The sequence below is a fragment of the Pyrgilauda ruficollis genome, unplaced genomic scaffold (assembly GCF_017590135.1).
Source record: "Pyrgilauda ruficollis isolate IOZ18807 unplaced genomic scaffold, ASM1759013v1 scaffold81, whole genome shotgun sequence".
NCBI lineage: Eukaryota > Metazoa > Chordata > Aves > Passeriformes > Passeridae > Pyrgilauda > Pyrgilauda ruficollis.
In genome coordinates, this window is record NW_024530044.1 from 341965 (window position 1) to 361933 (window position 19969).

A 19969-nucleotide genomic window follows, 5' to 3' on the forward strand; every position below is an offset into this window, starting at 1 on the left:
ATGTGGGGAGTAAATAAAATGTGTGAAGTCTCCTCTTGGGAAAGACCAAAGGCATTAAGATCAGGGATGCTTTCAAGGAATATGGAAATGGCTTACTAACATTTGCAGATTGATAAAACTGAGAGGCATTAAAACTAACAAACACTCTTGAAATACTACTTTGGGTAATGTGCAACCAGCTCCAGCCATTATTGTAACACTGGGGTGGGAGACACATACTTTGAGATTTCTAAATAAATTAGCAGAATAATTTTGATCAGGAAATACAGATGTGTTTAAAAACAGACAATGTAACAGATTTAAAGCCTGATCTAAACACTGTGTAGACAAATTCTGGAAGAGATGGAAAAATAGGTAAGAGACATTTGCATTTGTTGCCAGACAAAACCTGAAGCTATAAATTACCTTGTCACATACACAGCCAGGTTTGGTCAGAAAACCCAAATAGGAGCTTGTGAAATCCATTTTCTAATCCAACATTTCTTGGAAGTATTTTTTGTAACCTGTAAGAACTGCCTGTGCTTGCAAGAGGCCTATGCTAATACTAGAGGATACAAGTCTAATTTTCATCCAGGTGTGTGAGGAACATGTACAATGCTGAAAATCTTAATTACAAGGATGAATTTTAATAGCAAAACCAGCATTCACAAAGCCCTTGGTGCACATTGTGCTGTGCATCATGTTAGATCTCATTTTCTTCTTTCCTATGATTAACTGAGGAGGTTTCAACAACACAAAATTGAAAAATGCCTATAACTGGCATTTTTAATGAGAATTATCTACTACTGTAGTAGTAATTATGCTGAAACAGAGAAGATGGCCAAAATTTTGGACAACTTCAGCTTCTCAAGTAAAGGACAAACCTGGGTTCAAAACTGGGGTTAGACACTCTGAAAGCAATAAAGGACATCTTTGCTACCCACCAGCTTAGTCCAGCCTCAAAATCAATTTCACTTCAGACTTCATCCAAAACAGGGCTCCAGCTGGAAAATAAGAGTCCTTGCACTGGTGTCTCTATTCCACAGGTACACTACAAAACCTACCTGTCTTTCCACACCCTGAATGTCTGCTTGCACCATGTAGAATAATTCAGATGACTACAACCTACTTGGGAACATAATTAGAGGAATCATATTTCTGTATTAATTACTGAGGAGTGCCTCTACTTCCCAAATTCAAGTGGTATGTGAATGAGAAATAACAGATGCAAATGAAGACTTGGTAGGAGGGGTGAGAGAATGGGTACTGGCCTTTTGCCACACACTTCTCCTGGCATTCCTCCAGCGTTGGGAAGTTGTTCTCATTGCCATGGCATCCACCATATTCAAACACTTCACACTTGCGGCTTTTGATGTTGAAGAAATAGCGGATGTGGATGGCTTTGCACGGGCCCTCGTCTGCTTTCATGGCACAGAACGAGTGCACCAGCTTCAGTGGTGGCAAACCAGCACCTGGAACACAGAGGAGGAGCAGAACAGCTGAGTTAGTTTGCTGCACACTGCACAGTGTAACTCCCAGATGAGGTTGCTTGTGTGATCTGCTAGAGAGGCACTGCACAACATCTGTCTGCAAAACTCCCAATGCACTGAACAGATGTAAGAACAAAAACATCATCTGCATTGGAACACAAATTCCATTCGATCAATTCAAATGTGTGGCTTCAATTTTCCACCAAAACAGCTCATAGTATAAACCTCAACTCCTCATCACAAACCTTTAAACAGCTATGGAGTGTGGCTTAGTCACAGGAGCTGGGGCGCAATGCTGAACAAAAACACACAAAGACCACCAGGGCAGAAAGGTTTGCTTGGGCTCTCTTCCATGCACTGCTCCCAGAGAGCTTGGCTCTAAAGGATCTGCCAGGGAACAGTGTGGGATGGCCAGAGGCCTGCAGAGGGCATCCCTCTCCTGTCAGATGGCACTTCACTGGGACACAAACCCTGCTGGCACCACGGACAGGCACCAGACTCCTTTTCCTTTCATCTCACTGTTCTTACATTACAGTTTTTGACAGCAAACAACTAAAAAGTCAAGGCAAAAAAAGCTGAACATTTTCAAATTGTGTAGTTTCTGTCTTTCAATATATATTATGTCAGGGAATGTTCTATATTAATTTTCATATGCATTGTGAATAACACTACCAAAGTTTCACCCTGTCAACATCTATAAGGAAATTCTGACCAACAATCCAGTTCCTGATACTGTTCCCTTACAAATATATGGTTTACTATATTTTTCTTTTTTAATTTTCCAAGACAGTATTTTACCCTAGAGGGTTTTGAAAGCTCTACAGAGCTTGTGTGCTTGCTATAGGAGCCAGAAGAACAGACCTAAGGTTTTTTATTCATTCTCCTACAGCCAATTAGAACACTGATGTCTCAGAATATTTAAGCAAACATAACTATCTGTGCTCTTTGCAGTGGCTCAGGAAGGAGGCAAGAAAAAGAGGAGTTGAGTTTACATGATGATGTAATCATTACAGATTACTACTCTTACTAGTTTAAGTTTCCAGTTTTATTTAAAAGAATCCACAAAAATCAGTCTTTATGACATGGTTAAAAGGGAAATTTTGGCATCTAAAATTTACGTTATTATACAATCTTTGAATTAAATTCTAAGAGCTGAGATAAATCCTCAGAAGTACTGAGTTCCATGGAAGTTTACTGTTTTATTCCATTTGATTATAACTATCAAACTTACAGAAAAGAAACAAATTTCAGGACTAAAATATTTTCAAGAATAGCATTTAAGTTCTTGGAAATCTAACAACCTCTATTACATGATTACTACCAACAAAACAATTATAGCACACAATTAGATCTTCCAAAAGTAGACCATTTGGTGTTAAAATACATATAAAAAGGACTAATTTCAAAATTCTATTTAAATGTTCAGTCCCCAAATTGGTTTGTGACTTAAGCCATATTGACAAAAGTACATTTTCAGATTTTGAAGCTGGGTATATAAATTTGAAAACATTATTGAAGACCATACAATAGGAAATATTGATGAAATAAAATTATTAATTCTAAGAGATGTTAGATTTGCTAAATTTGCTGTAAAGCTCATTTTGCTAAACAAGGTTTCAGAATGTTTTTTCTTTCCAGTTTCATTAGCTGGGTCTTCCTGAACCTACAAAGATTTAGAAGTCACAATAAATGCCAAGTTGGACTTCAAAGGTTCTAAAGTTCTCCAAAAGGCTTGGAAATCCTTTGGAAGGGACTTAAAAAGGCTCAACTTAAAAAGTTGAGAGGATACTGCATTGCAAATTGAAATTTTGGATTGCCCCTGCTCAGTACCAGGGAAAAAATGTCTTCAAAACACCAAAGTTTTCAGTAAGTTATGAAATCACTCCTGAAATGTTAAAATCAAACACTCAGAGCTCCACAGAAACCAGTCCAACTCAGAAGTGGTTGGGGTGAGGGCTGGCAGCTGGGTTATGAACACATCATTTTCTTGGCTCCCCAGCAATGAGATCCCCTCTGTGACCTCTGCCAGTGACCCAGTCCCGTCTACAAGAGGTTGTGAAAACTCCCCAGGTTTCTTAACCACTGAAATTTCAGACACACAGTTATGTCAGCTCGTTTTCTTGCTGCATTGCACCACCTCAGTGTGGTGAGCTATCCAAACAAAAACAGCACGCAAGCATTGTTGCAAAACTACACCAAGAGGATGAACAAATGGCTTAGCAGAGTTCATCCTGGGAACCTTCTGCTCTCCACTCCTAGCCCACTTCCTATCAGACCCACGGAACAAAATCGTTGTTTTGGTTACCTCCTGAGGCCTTTCCCCTGCAGTCACAGGGATGCTGTTAACCACTGTCAGATGTCCTGACATCTGCTGAGAACATAATGACTAACTGTGTCACACTTCTTGGCAATCACTCAGCTTCCTAGGAATGCTAGAAAGCTGCCATAGTTTGAGTAAAATCTGTACCCTGTCAAAGCCCCAGGGGCCAAACCCTCCAACTCCAAACAGTAACCAAGTGACTCTGAAGAAAGAGGTCTCCAAGGGATTCGTCGGAACTGAATCATTCTTCTGTCTGGAAACAGTGAAAGAATTCTTCCCCATTACTTTACACCTGGGAGCACTTAACTCACACAGATGATATAAAATTAGCTTTCCTTCTTAGATTAGAGCAGCAGATGAGAAAGCAAGCAGTAATATTTGCCCATAGACACACATCTGCCTGTACCCATTTAATTTGTGGAATATACTTTGACAAAACTAATTCCTAGTGTAAGAACTCATCCTCTGTTCTTGAACACTGCGACAAAGTGTTATTACATTTTAGGTGCTGTGTGAAAAGCACAGGATATGACCTTCAGTGAAGATGTCTGTCAGGAAATTCAGTGAAAATTCCTCAGCAGAAAGAGAGGAAGATCACACTTGAATGAATGTTAATGGAGTTTCTCATCCAAGTGAAGTAAAATTCCAAGCAATCTGAAGCAGTCAGTTCTAGATTTCACTACTCTCTTTGTAAGACAGCCCTTTTTTTTTAGTAACATACTGCCTGAATATTCTTTATTATATAATAAATAATTTTTACTTCCTTCATGCATAGACAAAACAATTTAAACCCATATATATACACACATGATAAATCAGTTTAGATTTTCCAATCCACCATTCATGTCTTGCAATTCAAAGCTGTTGAAGGAGAGAAAGTTGTTTCCTGCACTCTCAACCTTGATTCTGGGCTCCCCAAGTTCAGTAGCTTCCCTGGCTGCTTGAAGCCTTGGTGGTGCAGCAGCTGCCCTGCGCTCACTGCATCACTTCTGTAGCCCAAACCTCTGCTCTCTTTTTATTACAAGATTTTGTCTTCTCTTAATTATCTCCACACTAAATAAACTCCTTTCTTCTCATCTTTTTATTGGCTTTCTAATATTTTTATATTGCTTTCTAATCCTCTCATAACTCTTGTCTGGATGATTCCTATTGGTCTGGGTTCCTGATAAAATGTGCTGCTGAGAGTTGAATATAATCCCCTACCTGACACATTACTAGTGACAAATACAGTGGAATAATTACCCTTTGGGTTTTTTCCATAATCCAACACAAAATCACTTGCCTTTTGACACTGGCTTTAACACTAATCGCTTAAACATTGAATTAATTTTGTGATGCTCTGTAACTTCCATTGATTTTCCAGCAAATAGAACCTTGTTATACAGGTGTTTCAATACGAATTTTCCATCTTGTATTGATGATTGCCTTAATTCTCCTTCTTAAGTATAGCATATTACATTTATCATTGAAAAAAAATAATTTAACCCCCCACATTAGATCTGGTTCTGTTGGATATTTATTACTCATCCAGTTTAGACATCTGGTCCAAATATATAAAGAATTCCTGTATAATTGTAAGACTGTACTAGCCTAGACCAAGACATTTTGTTATAAGTACATTAAATAATGATTAGAGCTGGTGTTCAATGTAATGACTTCTTTACATCAGCAACATGAGCACTAGACACCCATTGCTCTGTTTAACAGCCACTGCACTGCCCAGGGTTAAGACCAAAGTAATGCCCATGAAATGGCTGACAAAGAGAATGAGCTCCTTGCAGGTGTTTTTTGCCACTACTGTCTTCCTCCAGTCCTTCACCCTTCCTGCTTTTTGCAGCTGTCAAACAAGATGGGGCCAGGACTGCTCCTACACAGCTCAGCCACTCTCACCTTTGTTGTCACTCCCATGGCAACTTCTGCCACGCAAGGGGACAGTTTGGACACCACTCCTCATTTCAGTGCAGTCATTTCACTGAGAGAGCTCTAAAAAGCTGCAGCCAGCCCTGAGCACAGGGACTGTAGGTGATCCAGGCAAGGCTCTGTTATCACTTCACTAGAAAGCCGGGCAGTGCTACAAAAGCAGGAGTAGTGAATAATCCTCTTACATTAGTATAAGTGAAAACAATACCTTTCCTCTGGATGTAGGCATAACAAAAGACTCTAATTTGGCTTTCAGACTCTTGTGGATAATCTTGTGGCTGCTTGATAAAAAGACCTCCTTTTAATTAGAAAATGAACTGATTTCTATACACCTGCAGCACAATAAATATGCATAAGCATTATGGAGGAGCTGCTTTTCAGAACAGAGAGATATAAATTGGGAGAACAAAGAACAAGAATATTTTTAAATTTTTATATAAAAATACTTTGTTTTAGTTTGCTTAGGTTATGTGTTCTTAACTTTATGAGAATTCCCATGGTTATCCTTAATTATAAAGATATGCTGTCATCTTTCCAGCCTTCCTTGGCAATGTCTCCTTTTGATAAGTGGTATCAATACTAAGCACCTTGTCACTAATGAATAGCTGTTTCTTTTCTCTCCATCTTTGTCAATTTGACAGCTTCCCACCCACACACTCTTCAGTGCTCTTCCTACCCTGTGTTTCCTGCATTTTTTTATAGGCAGGCACATTTATTCTTGGCAAGCTTTCACATATGAATAAAAAGCACATTCAGTTTGTGAGTCATTTTCTTCAGGAACATCAGCTGAAGTGCTGCCTACCACATAAGGCATTAATGAACAATACTTAGAACCTGGTTATTTTTATGCCTTTCGTTTTTGTTATTACACTTATCTATTGATGGGAAAACGACAGATTTTGCTGGAAGAGAACAAATTAAAAATATTTTTATTATATAGGGCTTGACCCTGCAATCTTGATTATTACTGTAATTAAAATAGACAAAACCCCACCTCTCAAATTCACAAAGCACTTGTACTCAATGTGATCCAAAAGTATGACATTAAAAATAATGGATGTACACAATTATCCTTTAATACCTGAAATTTATGGAATGCTGGGGTAAAATATCATTGCTTTATAATCATCTAACTTCAAAAATAAATACTATCAATGATATGCAGCCCACAAAATTTCATCATTTAAAGTCTGAGTCCAGAAGTTAAATCTTGAGAAACCACAAATAAAATTTTAATTAACAACAATCTAAATATTTAGTGAAAAGAGTACAGCAAAAGCTTTTTTATTGTAAACACTGCAACTGAGTCCTCAGTAGTCACAACACAAAAACAGGATTCTAGTTTAATATCTAAGCCTCACATCTGATGGGTTTTTACTTCAAAATTAAAGCCAGAAGTTCAGAATTGTTTCTCATACTAAATCAGTTAGTGGTCACATAATCCTAAGTAACCAGTTGCAAAATAACCAATGAGAAAATAATCCCCAGTAAAATGACTATTTAATTTCCTTGAGATTATTTACTTATTTTCTTTTATAAACAAAGCAAATGGAGGAAAAAAATTAAGCCATCAGATTTCTTGTTATGGTGACAAAGTGTGCAAGCTGATTTGGCCTTTACGACCTGCAAGCTTGGCTAAGAAGTCATACAGCACTAAGAGTTGTGGGGCAAAGATAAATGTGACTTTGCCCTCAAACAAAAAGGGCATTTTTGTAATTCAGAGTTTAAAAGAAACAACTTTATTCTGCATGAACCAGTCTTTACTACACAGCCATTCTAGTCATACACTTAACCTGGAACAGCATATATATTAAATTGTAGTGACTAATTGTGACATGGTCCTATCTTAGCATAGCCATGACTGTGCACAACAACTATTTCTGTCTCAAAGAACACTGCTGCCAAAGTCTGATAGCAATAATCTGGATGGAAATAAAACAAAACATAACAAAAATGTTCCCCTTAGCTACACTTTCATTTGCACTTCAAAATCAGATTGTCAAACAAAAATCTCCACTTCAGAGTCCTCTGCAGCTTAGGGAAGTGATCACATTTTCAAGTCACTTCCTCAAAGGAAAAAAGAGTATTTTAATGTGGCCCCAGCAGTGTATTTTTCCCTCAGCTTTCTCAGAATTGTTTGGGAGAATTTGAAATACCCTTCACAATGATATCCAGTCTAGAATTCTGATAAATCTTAATGTCAGTGAAGTAAACAATGATCTTACCATGGTGAAAAATCAAGAACATCCCCATTTCTAACAATCACACTGCTTTTCCAACAAAAATTTTCAACTGGTGAGTTTTTAGTCATAGAATTGTAGAATATCCTGAGTTGGAAGGTATTAACAAGGATCAAGTCCAACTTCTTTATTTATTCAGTGATACCAAATCACTTGGGCAATACTAAGACCTTCATTAAGGTTCAGGAAAACTACCAGGACAGTAATAGTATCATCTTAAAATCCAACTTTGCAAATTGACTGTGACTCAAGAGATCTGTGCGTGGAACAGAGCAACATCAATCTACAATGGTATTAATCATATTTTTGCTTTTTCTCTGTGAGGAAATAAAGCCTGAGTTAACCAGCTCCACGTTTCCTTGCCTGAACATTGAACTTTTCCATGCTCCTAAAGCACAGCTTTAAAGGAATCATCTTGACATCTAACCCAGTGTTTGATTAGGATTAGATGTTCCAAATAGCTTGGGAAACAGAAGTCCCAGAAGAAGGCAATTCTGCTAAAGCTTAATAGATTATAAGAATCTCTCTCCTTGTTAGATGCTATTTTTAGCTTATTCCCAATTTTCAAAGTTTCCCACAAAAGTTCTCAAGTGCAGAATTACATCTGTAGTGCATTTTAACATAGTGGGCTTTGTTTGAGTGGTTTTTGTTGGTTGAGTTTTAGGTGTTTTCTAGGATCTCTTACCCACAACATGCTCTTCTTTGCTGCCATCCAGCTCAGCAGTTGTGTGCCCAGCGATACAGAAGAGCAGCAAGATAAAGCATGAAGATGAGGAGTGTCCCTTCTTTCTTCCCTTCATCTTCCCTGTATAACATAAAAACAGCAATTGACTAAGTCAGTCCTTGAGCATTCTGCAGTAGTCATAAGTGGGGCAGTGCACAGCCCTGTGGGCAGACACACAAGCTGTGAGCTTTGGAGACAATGTGAGCTCTTTTGGTATAATCCTCTTGTAAGCACAGTGAAACACAAGACAAGGATTGCAGTTGTCCTCAGCAGATTGCAGGTCTCCTATCCCATCTCCAATCCAGGTTAGAAGCACTGCCATTGCTTTCATCCTAAACCCCAGCTGAAATCACCTTCTGGAGCATATCACGACACAAAACGTAACACTTGGTACTTTTAATATTCTGGCATTAATTACACAATATAGCATTGCTTGCCAAGTCAAATTATTGCAAATAAGTTTTTCTCCACCTGCAGAGCCTAGATTCATTGCCACAACATTTTTAACAAATATTTAATCAATTTATAATTACCAAGTTCCCAGACTCTTGAGTAAGTTGCATTTCAGAGGAGTCAGTGAACTTTTTTGCAACATGGACTTCAGAGCTTTAAGCAAGATTTACTATCTTGTGCGTTTCTTTAATACTGAGAACCTGACTTAATTTCAGAGCTATTTTTTGCTTTAAATCAGTGCAGTCATTGACAGAAGAAAAACACTTTTGTTCCATGGCAGCTGTCATATTCAGGTTGTTAAAGACGAGGCCATGCACACACACATGAAATTAACTCCAGAAAACTTTTGCTTTAACTTTTTGGAAACATATTGTCCAACTAAAAGCTCCTTAAAGATCTCTGGATTTTAATTAGAAATAGACCCAATATCTTTGTTACCAAAAGATCAATTCCTTATTCATAATAGGGAATAGGGAGTAGTACCCTCTTCTCTTCCAGTACATTACTGAATTCCTTTTTGCTATGTTAATTAATATTAAGTAAATAAAACCTAAAAATCTAAGGGCTAGGAAGTTCCTAGACTTCAGACAGTTTGGTCTTGAGTGTTTTTTTTACATGCCTGCGAAGACAGCATGGTCTTCACCAAATCAGAGCCACAATTCTCATTTCTCTCCAGAAAACTTACCAATTTTTCTCTCTTGCATACTCAGTGTTTTCCCAGCTTGCAGCATATAATAAAAAGGAAATTAATTCTTAAAAGCAACTCTTGCTGAAATCATGAGCAGCACCAACTATTTAAGTAATCTTTAATTTGACAATGCCTTTTAGAAGGCTTCGTAAAAAACACTGAGACTTCCTTTTTTCTCTTTCTTTTATAATGGAACAAAAATTTTGGTTTTAAGGAAATTTCTACTTTAGCCAAAAAATATGACCATGGTAAATTCCACATCATAATGCATTCCTGCCAAAACAAACAAAAAATTGCATGTCTTTGATTCCTTCTAGACTCAAACACTGAGCTTAACATCTACAGCAACAAATAAAAGGCTTTCCACATACAGTTTGGCAAAACATTCTGCAAACTAATACAGATCTCATTTTGTGTTTTTAATCATGATTTAAAAATCTTTCCTCAAAGACTATTCTTTAATTCTGTGAACAAATTCAGAAATTATTGTTTTCTAGCAGAGATGGAATAACCTCTCTTGGATTAGAAACCAATGCGCAACTTTTGAAATACTCTGTAAATGGAAAAAATGAGCAAGAGCTAGAGTATTTTTCAAAGAAACAGAAGTAGCCTTTTTCATCACAATTCTAACTGGAACTCCAGTGTTACAATCCTTTATATACAAAGTTTTGTAGCACCCGACCTTGGAGTAATTATGCATTTTTTTTCCAAAGATTGAAAAAAAAAAAAAAAGAGTCATAAAGAGTCATAACAAATCTTTTCATTCACCCCTGATAAAAAGTGCAGTCATGCTTTAAAATAGACAGTAACTCTGTACATGGTAACCTGAAGTTGTCCAAGACTGTCTTTGTGATTTGAGAGACATCTGATTTATGACGTTAGTTTGACATCAACTAAAATTAAAATAAATCCACAACTAATAAAAATGATATGGGGAGAAACATTGAGTAAAAAAAAAAAAAATCATCAAAGAACTGCACAGACAATTAACACTACAATATAAACAAAGCTGGTGCTAGTTTGACATTGTCTGGGCTCACTTAAAGCAGAAATATAATCAAATATTCAGATTTGATACTTAAAGTAATAATTTTCAAACTACCTGGCTCCAGTGAGGTCACTGGAATAAAAAATTACAAAATGCAGGTTTTGAAATTACATGGGAAAGAGCAAATTTCTAGCACATTGTTTTCCTTTCAAGTAATCATTGGCACAATTGTGGCTCTTCATAAAGGAACTTGCTAATTATCCACAACTTCAGTAACCCATGGATTAATTCCATGTTTGTCCCTGAGCCCTCATTTTCCATGTTTGACTTTTTCCATGCCATCAAAACTCTCACTAGTTCAGCAAAACTCTATTTGAGTTTGGGTTTTTATTACTTAAATTGAGGCTTTGGTTCCTTCTTCTAGGAATCCACAGAGTATAGATTTAGAATGCAAAATTTAGTAATCAGTTTTTAGTCAGTTATCCCATATTCTCAAAAGCCTTTCCCCAAGCAGAACACAGGCAATCAGGCAGAAATGGAAATCCTTGTAAGTTCCTGTATTTTTTTCATTTGGAAATAGAATTCTATGTATCATGAGCTACCACACAGCATTGTCACTGTGTGTTTGTGAGGACAAATTACTACATTTGTACAGAGAACAAAACCCTTCCCAAGACACAGTATTTCTATTCTTCTACTCAACTCCTACATTTCCCTTAAAGGAAGGGTCAAAAGTGTGTCAAAAGCTGGGCATCTCCATGCCTGGGCCAGTTCCCAACAGGAACAGTGCAGGCTGTGCAGCAGCATATCTGCCTTGCTGCAAAGTGTCCTGAGCAAACACAACCTTCTTTATCTTCCTGCTACCCTCCCCAGGAGGTCACACAGTCCCAGAACATTGGGTCAGGTCTGGGTGGAGGTGGGATGAGTGGGGTGAACGTTTTGGTAATAAAATGCTTAAATCCTTCCGCAGTTTAATTATTTCTTATTATTCCTGAAGGAAGAAAGAAATCCCAGATCAAAGTGTACTTGGCACTGGATTTTCAATTAAAACCCAAACCCTCTAGAAAAAGTCCAGGTTTTCTGACTGGATGTTCAGCTGCCCAGTAACAGAACTTTAAAGCTGTAAGCCTCTTATGATATTGGTGTATTTTTTTAAGCACTCTGATTGTTTTGGTTTTTTTTTTTTTTTTTTTTTTTTTTTGGTTTTTTTTTTTTTTTTTTTTTTTGGTTGTTGTTGTTTTACTTCTATGGAGTGCAAAATTCAAAACACTTCATCTATAATATTTGCCTCAGTAAAATGCCAAATGCATGCATCAGTGAAAAACTGTCTGTCATGAGAAAAATAGGAAATGTTTCAATGTTAAATAGGTCATGTTTAACTGTCTGATTACTTCAGCTATAGTCTGAAAATTTCTGAGAGTAAATAAAGCCTTTTCCTCCAGAAGGATTATAGCTTAGGACAGCCAGGTGTCAGTCCAGCATTAATATTCTACATCATTGTGTCATTAACTTGTATTTCATACAGACAATTCCTTAGGAACTGGCACTCTACGGCTCCCAAACTCCCCACCTTTTAATGAGACATTTTTTAACAGACAACAAGAATGTTACTTGACAAAGGAGATCAAAGGTCTGTGGTTAATAATTGGCACTGATTTATTTACTGAGTTAATTAAATGCTTTAATTTGTTGCCATTAGCTTCCCTCAGGCTGAAATACAGATAGCCAAGGCAGGCCACAAGCATCAAGGAAGCTCCCAGTAACAAATCCTTACTACCTGGCCTTAGAGTCAAAACTTTTTCCTCCTGACACCCAAAACAAAAACAGAAGGAAGATCAAAATTTATTTTTTTGCCAAAACCAGAAAAATATGAAACTGAGTGACTGAGTGTCTTGTTCATGCAGTTTGCAGCCTTTGGAGACAGGACTTGTCTTTTTTTTTTTTTTTTTAACCTAGCAGTCAACACCAATTTTTATAGTTCCCTGAACGTTTAGTCACAAACTTTTTTTTTTTCTTTTCCCAGGGTGGCATTTATCTCTAACACGCTAACTGGAAAAAGAAAAATAAAACTAGCATTTCCCATAGTAGCCAAAAAAAGACATCCTTAGGAAAGGGCCTAAAGTGACATTGCAATGATGGTAAAAGTGACTCATTCACACTGACAGCCCAGGAAACAGAAACACACACACACAAAAAGGCAGAGGATATAATTAAGTAGAGGAATTAACAGCAGAAGGTAGGATGTGCATGGCCAGAGGTCCATTTTAGCACAGCCTAAAATTAAGGATTAAAAGGTCTAACTAGACAGGATTATAACACTTCTGATATAAAAGCAGACCTTTTTCAGTTCACTGTAGTTCAGAGGCACGGTCTTTGTCCTGTGACACCTTGCAATGCCTACTAGGACTCGTGTGTCAAAAGGTTTCATCATTAGTCTTATCTGCAGCATTATGTCTCAGCTGGCAGAGTCAGTTCCCTAAAAAATTATTTTATTACATGTGCTGGTTTGGAGCTGTTTTCTCATTCCCTCAGCTGTAAATATGAAGAATGGAGTGAGCAAGAATTGCATCACCTCTGTTCTGATGGTGGTACCTGAGTCAGAGAGGAGCTCTCAAACTGATTTCCACCAGAGCCTTGTGCTGTCACAGCAGCTTTGTAAGTTCAGGCAGTGCACTGTGAATCACGAGCATACAAACATTACTGACTGAAAGCAAAACCTACGGAAATCCCACCTCCCTCATCCCAAATTATCTCCCCTTTTCTGTGCCCTGCTGCAGCAGCTCTCAGTCTGTGTCAGTCCCGGGACCAGGGACTCCATCTGCTTCCTCCAAGAACTTGAAACTCCTGCTTGTTATGAAAGACAATTGTGGTTGGTTACCTACCTTTCACCATTTACAATAAATGTTCTGCTGCTGCACTATTCCAGTCTCTGAAATTACCTAGTGATAACTGGAAAGTGAAGTGTAAACCGGGAACTATGGAGAAAATTTGGAAAAACTAATGTTTTTATTAGCTTTTATGCTGAAAAGTTGTATAACCTGATGTCACTGGTTCAGATTTAAACTCCTACCTTCTTTCTGCTTTTATGAAGATTGTAAATGCTTCTTTCCAAGAGCACCTGATAAAAGAATTGAAAAGGAAAACCTTGTCATGTTTTGAAATGGAAATTTTAAAGCACCAAGTTAATTAATAAACCCAGTGGAATAAGTCCCTTTTTTTTAATATGCCTATGGACCTTTTGCCTTTTCATTTTCCTTGTTAGCTTCTTTCACTCTTGTTTTAAAACTGTTTTCTATTTTCCCAGCTTAGGTCCAGGATCTATTTTTTCCCTTCTGCTGGTCTGTTCACATGTGGCACTAGGTACTTCTGCCATCCTGTCTCCACTCAACTTCTCTTGTGACAAAGCTCCAGACTCTCAATTCCTCCTCCACTGAATTCTTGCATGGCTCAGACAGGTGTCCCATCCATGGTACGCATGACCCAAGAGCAGGGAAATGGATACAATCAGGTAGGCAGAGCTGTAGTGACAGTAAGCCTTGGCTAGAGAAGGCTGCAAACAATTTTCCTAACTCCCTGACCAGGCAGTGCAGAGCACCTAATACAACAGTCAAAGTGAATTATAAGTTCTGAAATTAAAACTGATTTATTAAAATAACTGCACTTTTCACAGGACCACTGGGTTTGTCTGCAGCAAATCACATAACTAACTCATTTTTCATTTTGATTTAGCTTTCAAGAGGGAAAAGAAATCTTTTGCTCCTATCAAAATATTTTTACATGTGGACTAAAGCAAATAACTTGCTTACATAATTTAATAAATCTTAGTAAACAAAACAAACCCACTACACTCAGGCCTGCACTGCTCAGACAGAAACTCCCCGTTGGTAGCAAAAATATTGGCCATCTGATCTTCTTTTCAAACACAGAATGCTTTCAGTATCCTAATAAAAACCACTCCAGAGCACAGGATCCACTAGCAAAACAAACAAGCAGCAAAATTAGTTACATGTAAGCACTATAAAGTGTCAAACCTGTTTTTTTTTTCCTAGCAGCTTGGACTGGAAAAGTCCAGTCCATGCATTTAAGTCTCAGCTGTGCTTACGGATAAACAGAAGTGAATTTAGATGTCAATTACCTTAGCACAACCTGCTTTTCTAGTGGAGAGAGGAATTTCAGCACTATGTTATATATATATGTAGCCCAGTGGCGTGTAATTTCCCATTTGCACATGCTGTGGAAGCATGACACTCAATCAGGTGCTGAAAATACCACAGGCAGGCACAGGAGGAAACTGCTGCCACAGTGATGCCTCTGGTGACTGGTTTTGGTCATACCCATTCACCTTCTGTAACCTCACCATCACATCAACCACATTTTCACACATACAGAGGTCCAAAATACAAATTTCCCTGTCTGTCAGGAAAGTTTAGCTCACCTGGTCTGTTTTCCCAGCTGGAGACACCACAGACACTTTTCCTGCAGTGGATTTGTGATGGTCACACAGGTTAGAAATGCTGAAACTGCCTTCAGTGGGAATCACCCAGGATTCAGACTGCCTCAGATTATCACCCTACAGCCACTTTAAACCAAAATGAAATAACAATGGCATGGAAAAAAAGGATTGTATTCCCTTCATCTCCCACAGTGCCAGCTCCTCTGGACACAGAGCAAATGCCAACGCGCTTTGAGAGACCTCACTTGAAGTTCATAAAAACAGTACCAACTGAATATTTCCCTCACATAAAGTCTGTATTTCTAACTTACTTGCTGCAACTACTCTTTTCAATGTAGTTACATTAAAATCAGTTCTCTTGGAACGCTTCATTTTCTGAAGGAAGGCTCAATTTTCTGAAAGAAAGTTTAACTTTCTTGTGATCCAACTCACACCCTAGAGTAAGCCTAGTTTTATTTTCTCACTAAACTGTAAATCTAATTACCTGATTCAGAGCTTCACTCAGTTATTCATCAGGGAAGATGGCAGAAATACTAAAGATGGGAAATAAACAGCTGTATTAACATCACAGGAAGTAATTAAGAAACTGAACAAAGAGTTGTGAGACAAAATGAAAAGGATTAAAATAAATCAATTTTGCTGTGAAATTTTTTGAGGGGAAAGGAATTATACAAGTCTCCATATGGTTTTGCTTCATTCTGTCCCCAGGGGTACTCTGTCCCCATTGTAAAGTTAAATTGGTTTCATAAGACAAACATAGAGAAGTGAGTAATTTGTCCCTGTTTTTCAAGAAAGTTTTCTCTGGTTTCACTGTGAAGAACGACTTCAGATAGGTAAGAGCCCATCAGCCTCTTCTGACTCTCTAGAGAGAAAATATGACTGTTCAGAATGCAGCCCAAACAAACAACACCAGTAACTCATGGAATTTGACAGATTTTAAACACTTGGTTCCAAAATTGAGATATGACAGTCATGTAAACCTCATTGCTAAGTTCTACTGATATTTTTTTTAATTTTAAAATTTATTTTCTTCTTCCTATGCACATGCTCTGAGTCCTTCTGGCAGCCAGTCTCAAAATGGACTGGATGCACACCAACAAAATCATGACAGTTAAAAAGCACTTAAAGCAGATACCACCTTATCTTACAATGCAAGCTAGAATTACTGCCAGAATCACCTTTTTAAGGTAAATGTAGATATTAAAGCAACTTTCCAGAATATGAAAGACTGTGTAACGGTATTTTTTTTTCCAGAGGAGGTGTTCTGAGTCTGCTAGGATACTCCTTGTTTTACACCCTTGTTTTGTTTCCAAGATCAATTTTCCTCCAATTTCTTAAAATTTCCTCTTCCCAGGAAATCTTCCACCTTTCTGAATGTTGTCCCTCACTTCCTTTTAGAGCTAAAATAGAACACCAAAAAGTGAAATTTTTACCACTGGGCTTTGAAAATTACTCTCCAATGAGATTAGGGATAGATAAACTCAATGCCATTAAATTTCTATCTGTCCTGAGTCAGAAACATAAAACTCTAATTCAGCACTTAGAATATTGCTAGATGAATAACAGTTAAGTTTTCATGAGCAATATTAGTAAATGTGGGCACTGCACAAAAAAGCTAAATGCACCTTAAATGTCACATAGCTACACCATGAGAGCTTTGGGAGCTTTAAAACCTAAAAATTACAAACTATGCAATGCACAATGTGAGGACAAACACACAGATTACTGAAAGGCAATTTAAAGGGCACTCAGTGATTCTCTGGCATAAAGGTAATAAAATTTTCAAATAAATGGATTCATCAAGCAATTTGCCACATGGCTGCTTTTTAATTAACAGTTTCACATGGAGCATTATTTGACAGGAGAAAAGGCCAGAGCAGGATGTGCTTTAACCACCTTTACCTCCTCAGCATTGTTCCGTGTACGCTACGCACAAAGTAAACTTGATCATAATTCTGAAATTCAGCTTAAAGAATAATTCAGAGGAATCTGCTGTGGATACAGACACTCGTTGCCTTCACAGACAGCAATAAATGTCTCCTAGTGAAATTAAATAAAGGGCAGAAGGTTCCAAAGGGCAAAGGCTGACAGCTTTGCCCAAGTAGGTGCCTGGCAATTCCTCCAGCACGCCCTTGCTGTCCCTATCTGCACTGACAGCTGCACTTCCTGTCTCTGTGTCTGCCCATAAGACACTCAGGAAGGAAGGTTTATATCTCTACATGTTTCCCATGACACTTTCATGGCTAATTCCTGGAGCACTGAGTCAGACTGACCATCCACACACTCCTCCCCCAAACCAAATTGCTGTTTTTCTCCCTACCTCTAATTTCCCATTGTTATGGGCTTTTTCCTCATTTAAATTGCAATTTTTTAACATATTACCCAATTCTAGCAATACTTTAAAATACAGGCCAGTATCACTTATTTGTTTTACACAGTTACTAAAAATGAAGTTTATTATTATTATTATTCCAAGTAAAGTTTTTTTGGGGTGCAGAGTGCGTTTGTTACACTGATACGACTGGACACCTCATTCACTAGTTTGTTGTAAATTTCAAATACACTGTGAGTGAAATTGGCTTATGTCTTAACAGCTTAATATGATTCTCCTAAAATCTTCCTGTACTTCTCAACATATGAATTGCTTCAGAAGTTAGTTGCCTCAGATCGATTTGAAACAGCCTGGTATACCACTCTGCTTGAATCAAGCCTCTTGGATGTACTGCAGTGGATAAAATGCTTTTAAAAAAAGCAAGAGTTTTTCTTCAAACTCAAGCTATTGATAATTTATTCAGCTTTAGGACGGCTTCCTTTCCAAGAACTGACTTAGAGCTTAAAATACCTGAGACTAAGATTATGGCAAGTAAATGTTAGTTGTATTAATCATACAAGCATATTCATTGTCCTGCTGTTTCAAATCTGCAGAGGAAAAGGAGTCTCTCCCTTTTTTTGCAGCGCTCTCTTTTGGACTTTGAATCTAAACATCTGACTACTGCATCTGAAGAAAAGCCACCAGCTGATTCTGCTTTCGGCAGCTAAAGGAAAAAGAACTACTCCGTTAAAACCGAAAGTCTGCTGCAAAGTACTCACCAAACTCCTAGCAACAGCTCTTGAAGAAAGAGGGAATTCCTGAATCAGAGCAGAGTGTGATCCTCCCCTAGTAATCCCCGCTGGAGGGAGGGGTGTGGTGTAAAGCTACCGAGGCAGGGCTGCAACCCGATCTGGCTGCTGCGGGCTCCTGCCGGGGATTGCTCCGCTCGCCGCCTTTGGAGCCGCAGCTTTGACACGGGCCGGCTCTGGGGAGCAGCCGGAGATCCCCGGCAGCGGCGGGAATGCTTCCTCTTGGAGATTCTCATCTGCCTGGGGTTGGGAGCAGCTGCTTTCCAAACAGCACGGGCTGGAATGAAGTGCACCTTGAGGCAGAGTGAGGGACTGTGAGATAATTTGGTCGCTGTCCCTGGCAGGCTCGGACATGGCCCGCGAGGATGCCCTATTACTCCTTGCAAGTTTAAGGGATGCGGTGTGATGGACATCCCATGCGGTGTGATGCTGTGTTTTGTCTTTTTAAATGAAGCTACGCTGCTCACCCGGCTGTCGGGAGCTCTTCACAAAGGCTATTCTGCCTGCAGCTACAACATCCCATCTATTTACACATCACACCAGTACGTGCTAAAACTCGAGTTCAGGGTCATTAAGAGTACCATGGCTGATGATAGGGATGGGGACCCTCAGAGACCTTGGAGTTGTGCATGTAGGGAACATGTCTCAGTCTTGGACACACAGGATGGGAATTTCCCAGGTAAGGAATTAAGCAGTAAGAAAGACAGAAATAGCAGCTGAAGCACAATAACTTACACAGTCAGTAGCTGTAACTCATTGTAATTATTTCTCGGCAAAGACAAACAGGTAGTTAAATCACTGTCATTGAAGGTTATATTCAGCTGTTCCTGAAACAGACTGGCAGTTTGTCCTGGCCAGTTAATGGATTAGCTATCTCTGACACAAACAGAAGGGCTCCTGACAGCTCCTTAGATCTCCTGGCTGTTGTTCCTGACTGTAAAAATGTCTGTAATACTTTTCAGAACAAAGCCAGTAGTCAGCTGAGTCTACTTACTATTAACTGGGTCAATAATCAGATGGATTAACTGTCCTGAAATGGAGTAGAAGCACTCCCAAAGCAAAGGGACAGTTCAAATGCTGGGGGCCAGGTTCTACCCTGCAGTTACTAATTACCAGCTCAGATAAAGCAAGAGGCAAGCCAGCTGCAGAGGTCAGTGAAAAGGAAATGGGCACTCTGTCATTTGTGTCACACCACAGCAGATGAAAAACATTGTGTTAAGAATTAGTGTCTATCAGTGCAATCCATAAATCTGTTTGAGGGTCACAAGACAGTCCAAAGCAGATAGACCAAAATTACACCATGACTTAAAGAAATGTCTGTATATTTACAACAGAAACAAAACAAACTCAATAGATTCCAAAAAATGTACATACTGCTCCACTTTGATAATGTGCCTAGATGGATGAACAAGAATCTGTGTGGATAGTTTCAAACCTGCTCCACTCTTCAAGCAATTTACAAAGAAAGTTGCTTTGGTTTTAGTTGTACTGGATGCTGAATGGTCTGAATTTAGAAGTCCATGCAAATTTATTCCGAATCTAAGGACTGGGCCTGGCCATAATTTCAAGTGGACTTTTTTGTTGCTGTTTTAAT

The 19969-nt window shown here is 38.4% G+C and overlaps 1 protein-coding gene across 10 annotated transcripts in view; it reads right to left on the reverse strand.

Moving 5' to 3' along the window:
- The window catches only part of TFPI (tissue factor pathway inhibitor), a 34647-nt gene extending 16164 nt beyond the window's left edge, over positions 1-18483 (reverse strand). For 3 of the 10 annotated variants that reach the window (XM_041487629.1, XM_041487630.1, XM_041487631.1), the window contains exons 1-4: positions 18346-18483; positions 13873-13920; positions 8635-8754; positions 1251-1451 (exon numbers count right to left, since the gene is read on the reverse strand). In XM_041487629.1, coding sequence (XP_041343563.1) covers positions 1251-1451; positions 8635-8749 — 316 coding nt within the window. In that variant the 5' untranslated portion in view covers positions 8750-8754; positions 13873-13920; positions 18346-18483. Of the gene's footprint in view, positions 1-1250; positions 1452-8634; positions 8755-13394; positions 13476-13872; positions 13921-14937; positions 14957-15237; positions 15257-15739; positions 15789-18345 lie in introns of those variants that run through there. The other 7 variants (XM_041487626.1, XM_041487627.1, XM_041487623.1 and 4 more) reach the window with 7 other exon arrangements.
- Positions 18484-19969: the final 1486 nt, after the last annotated feature.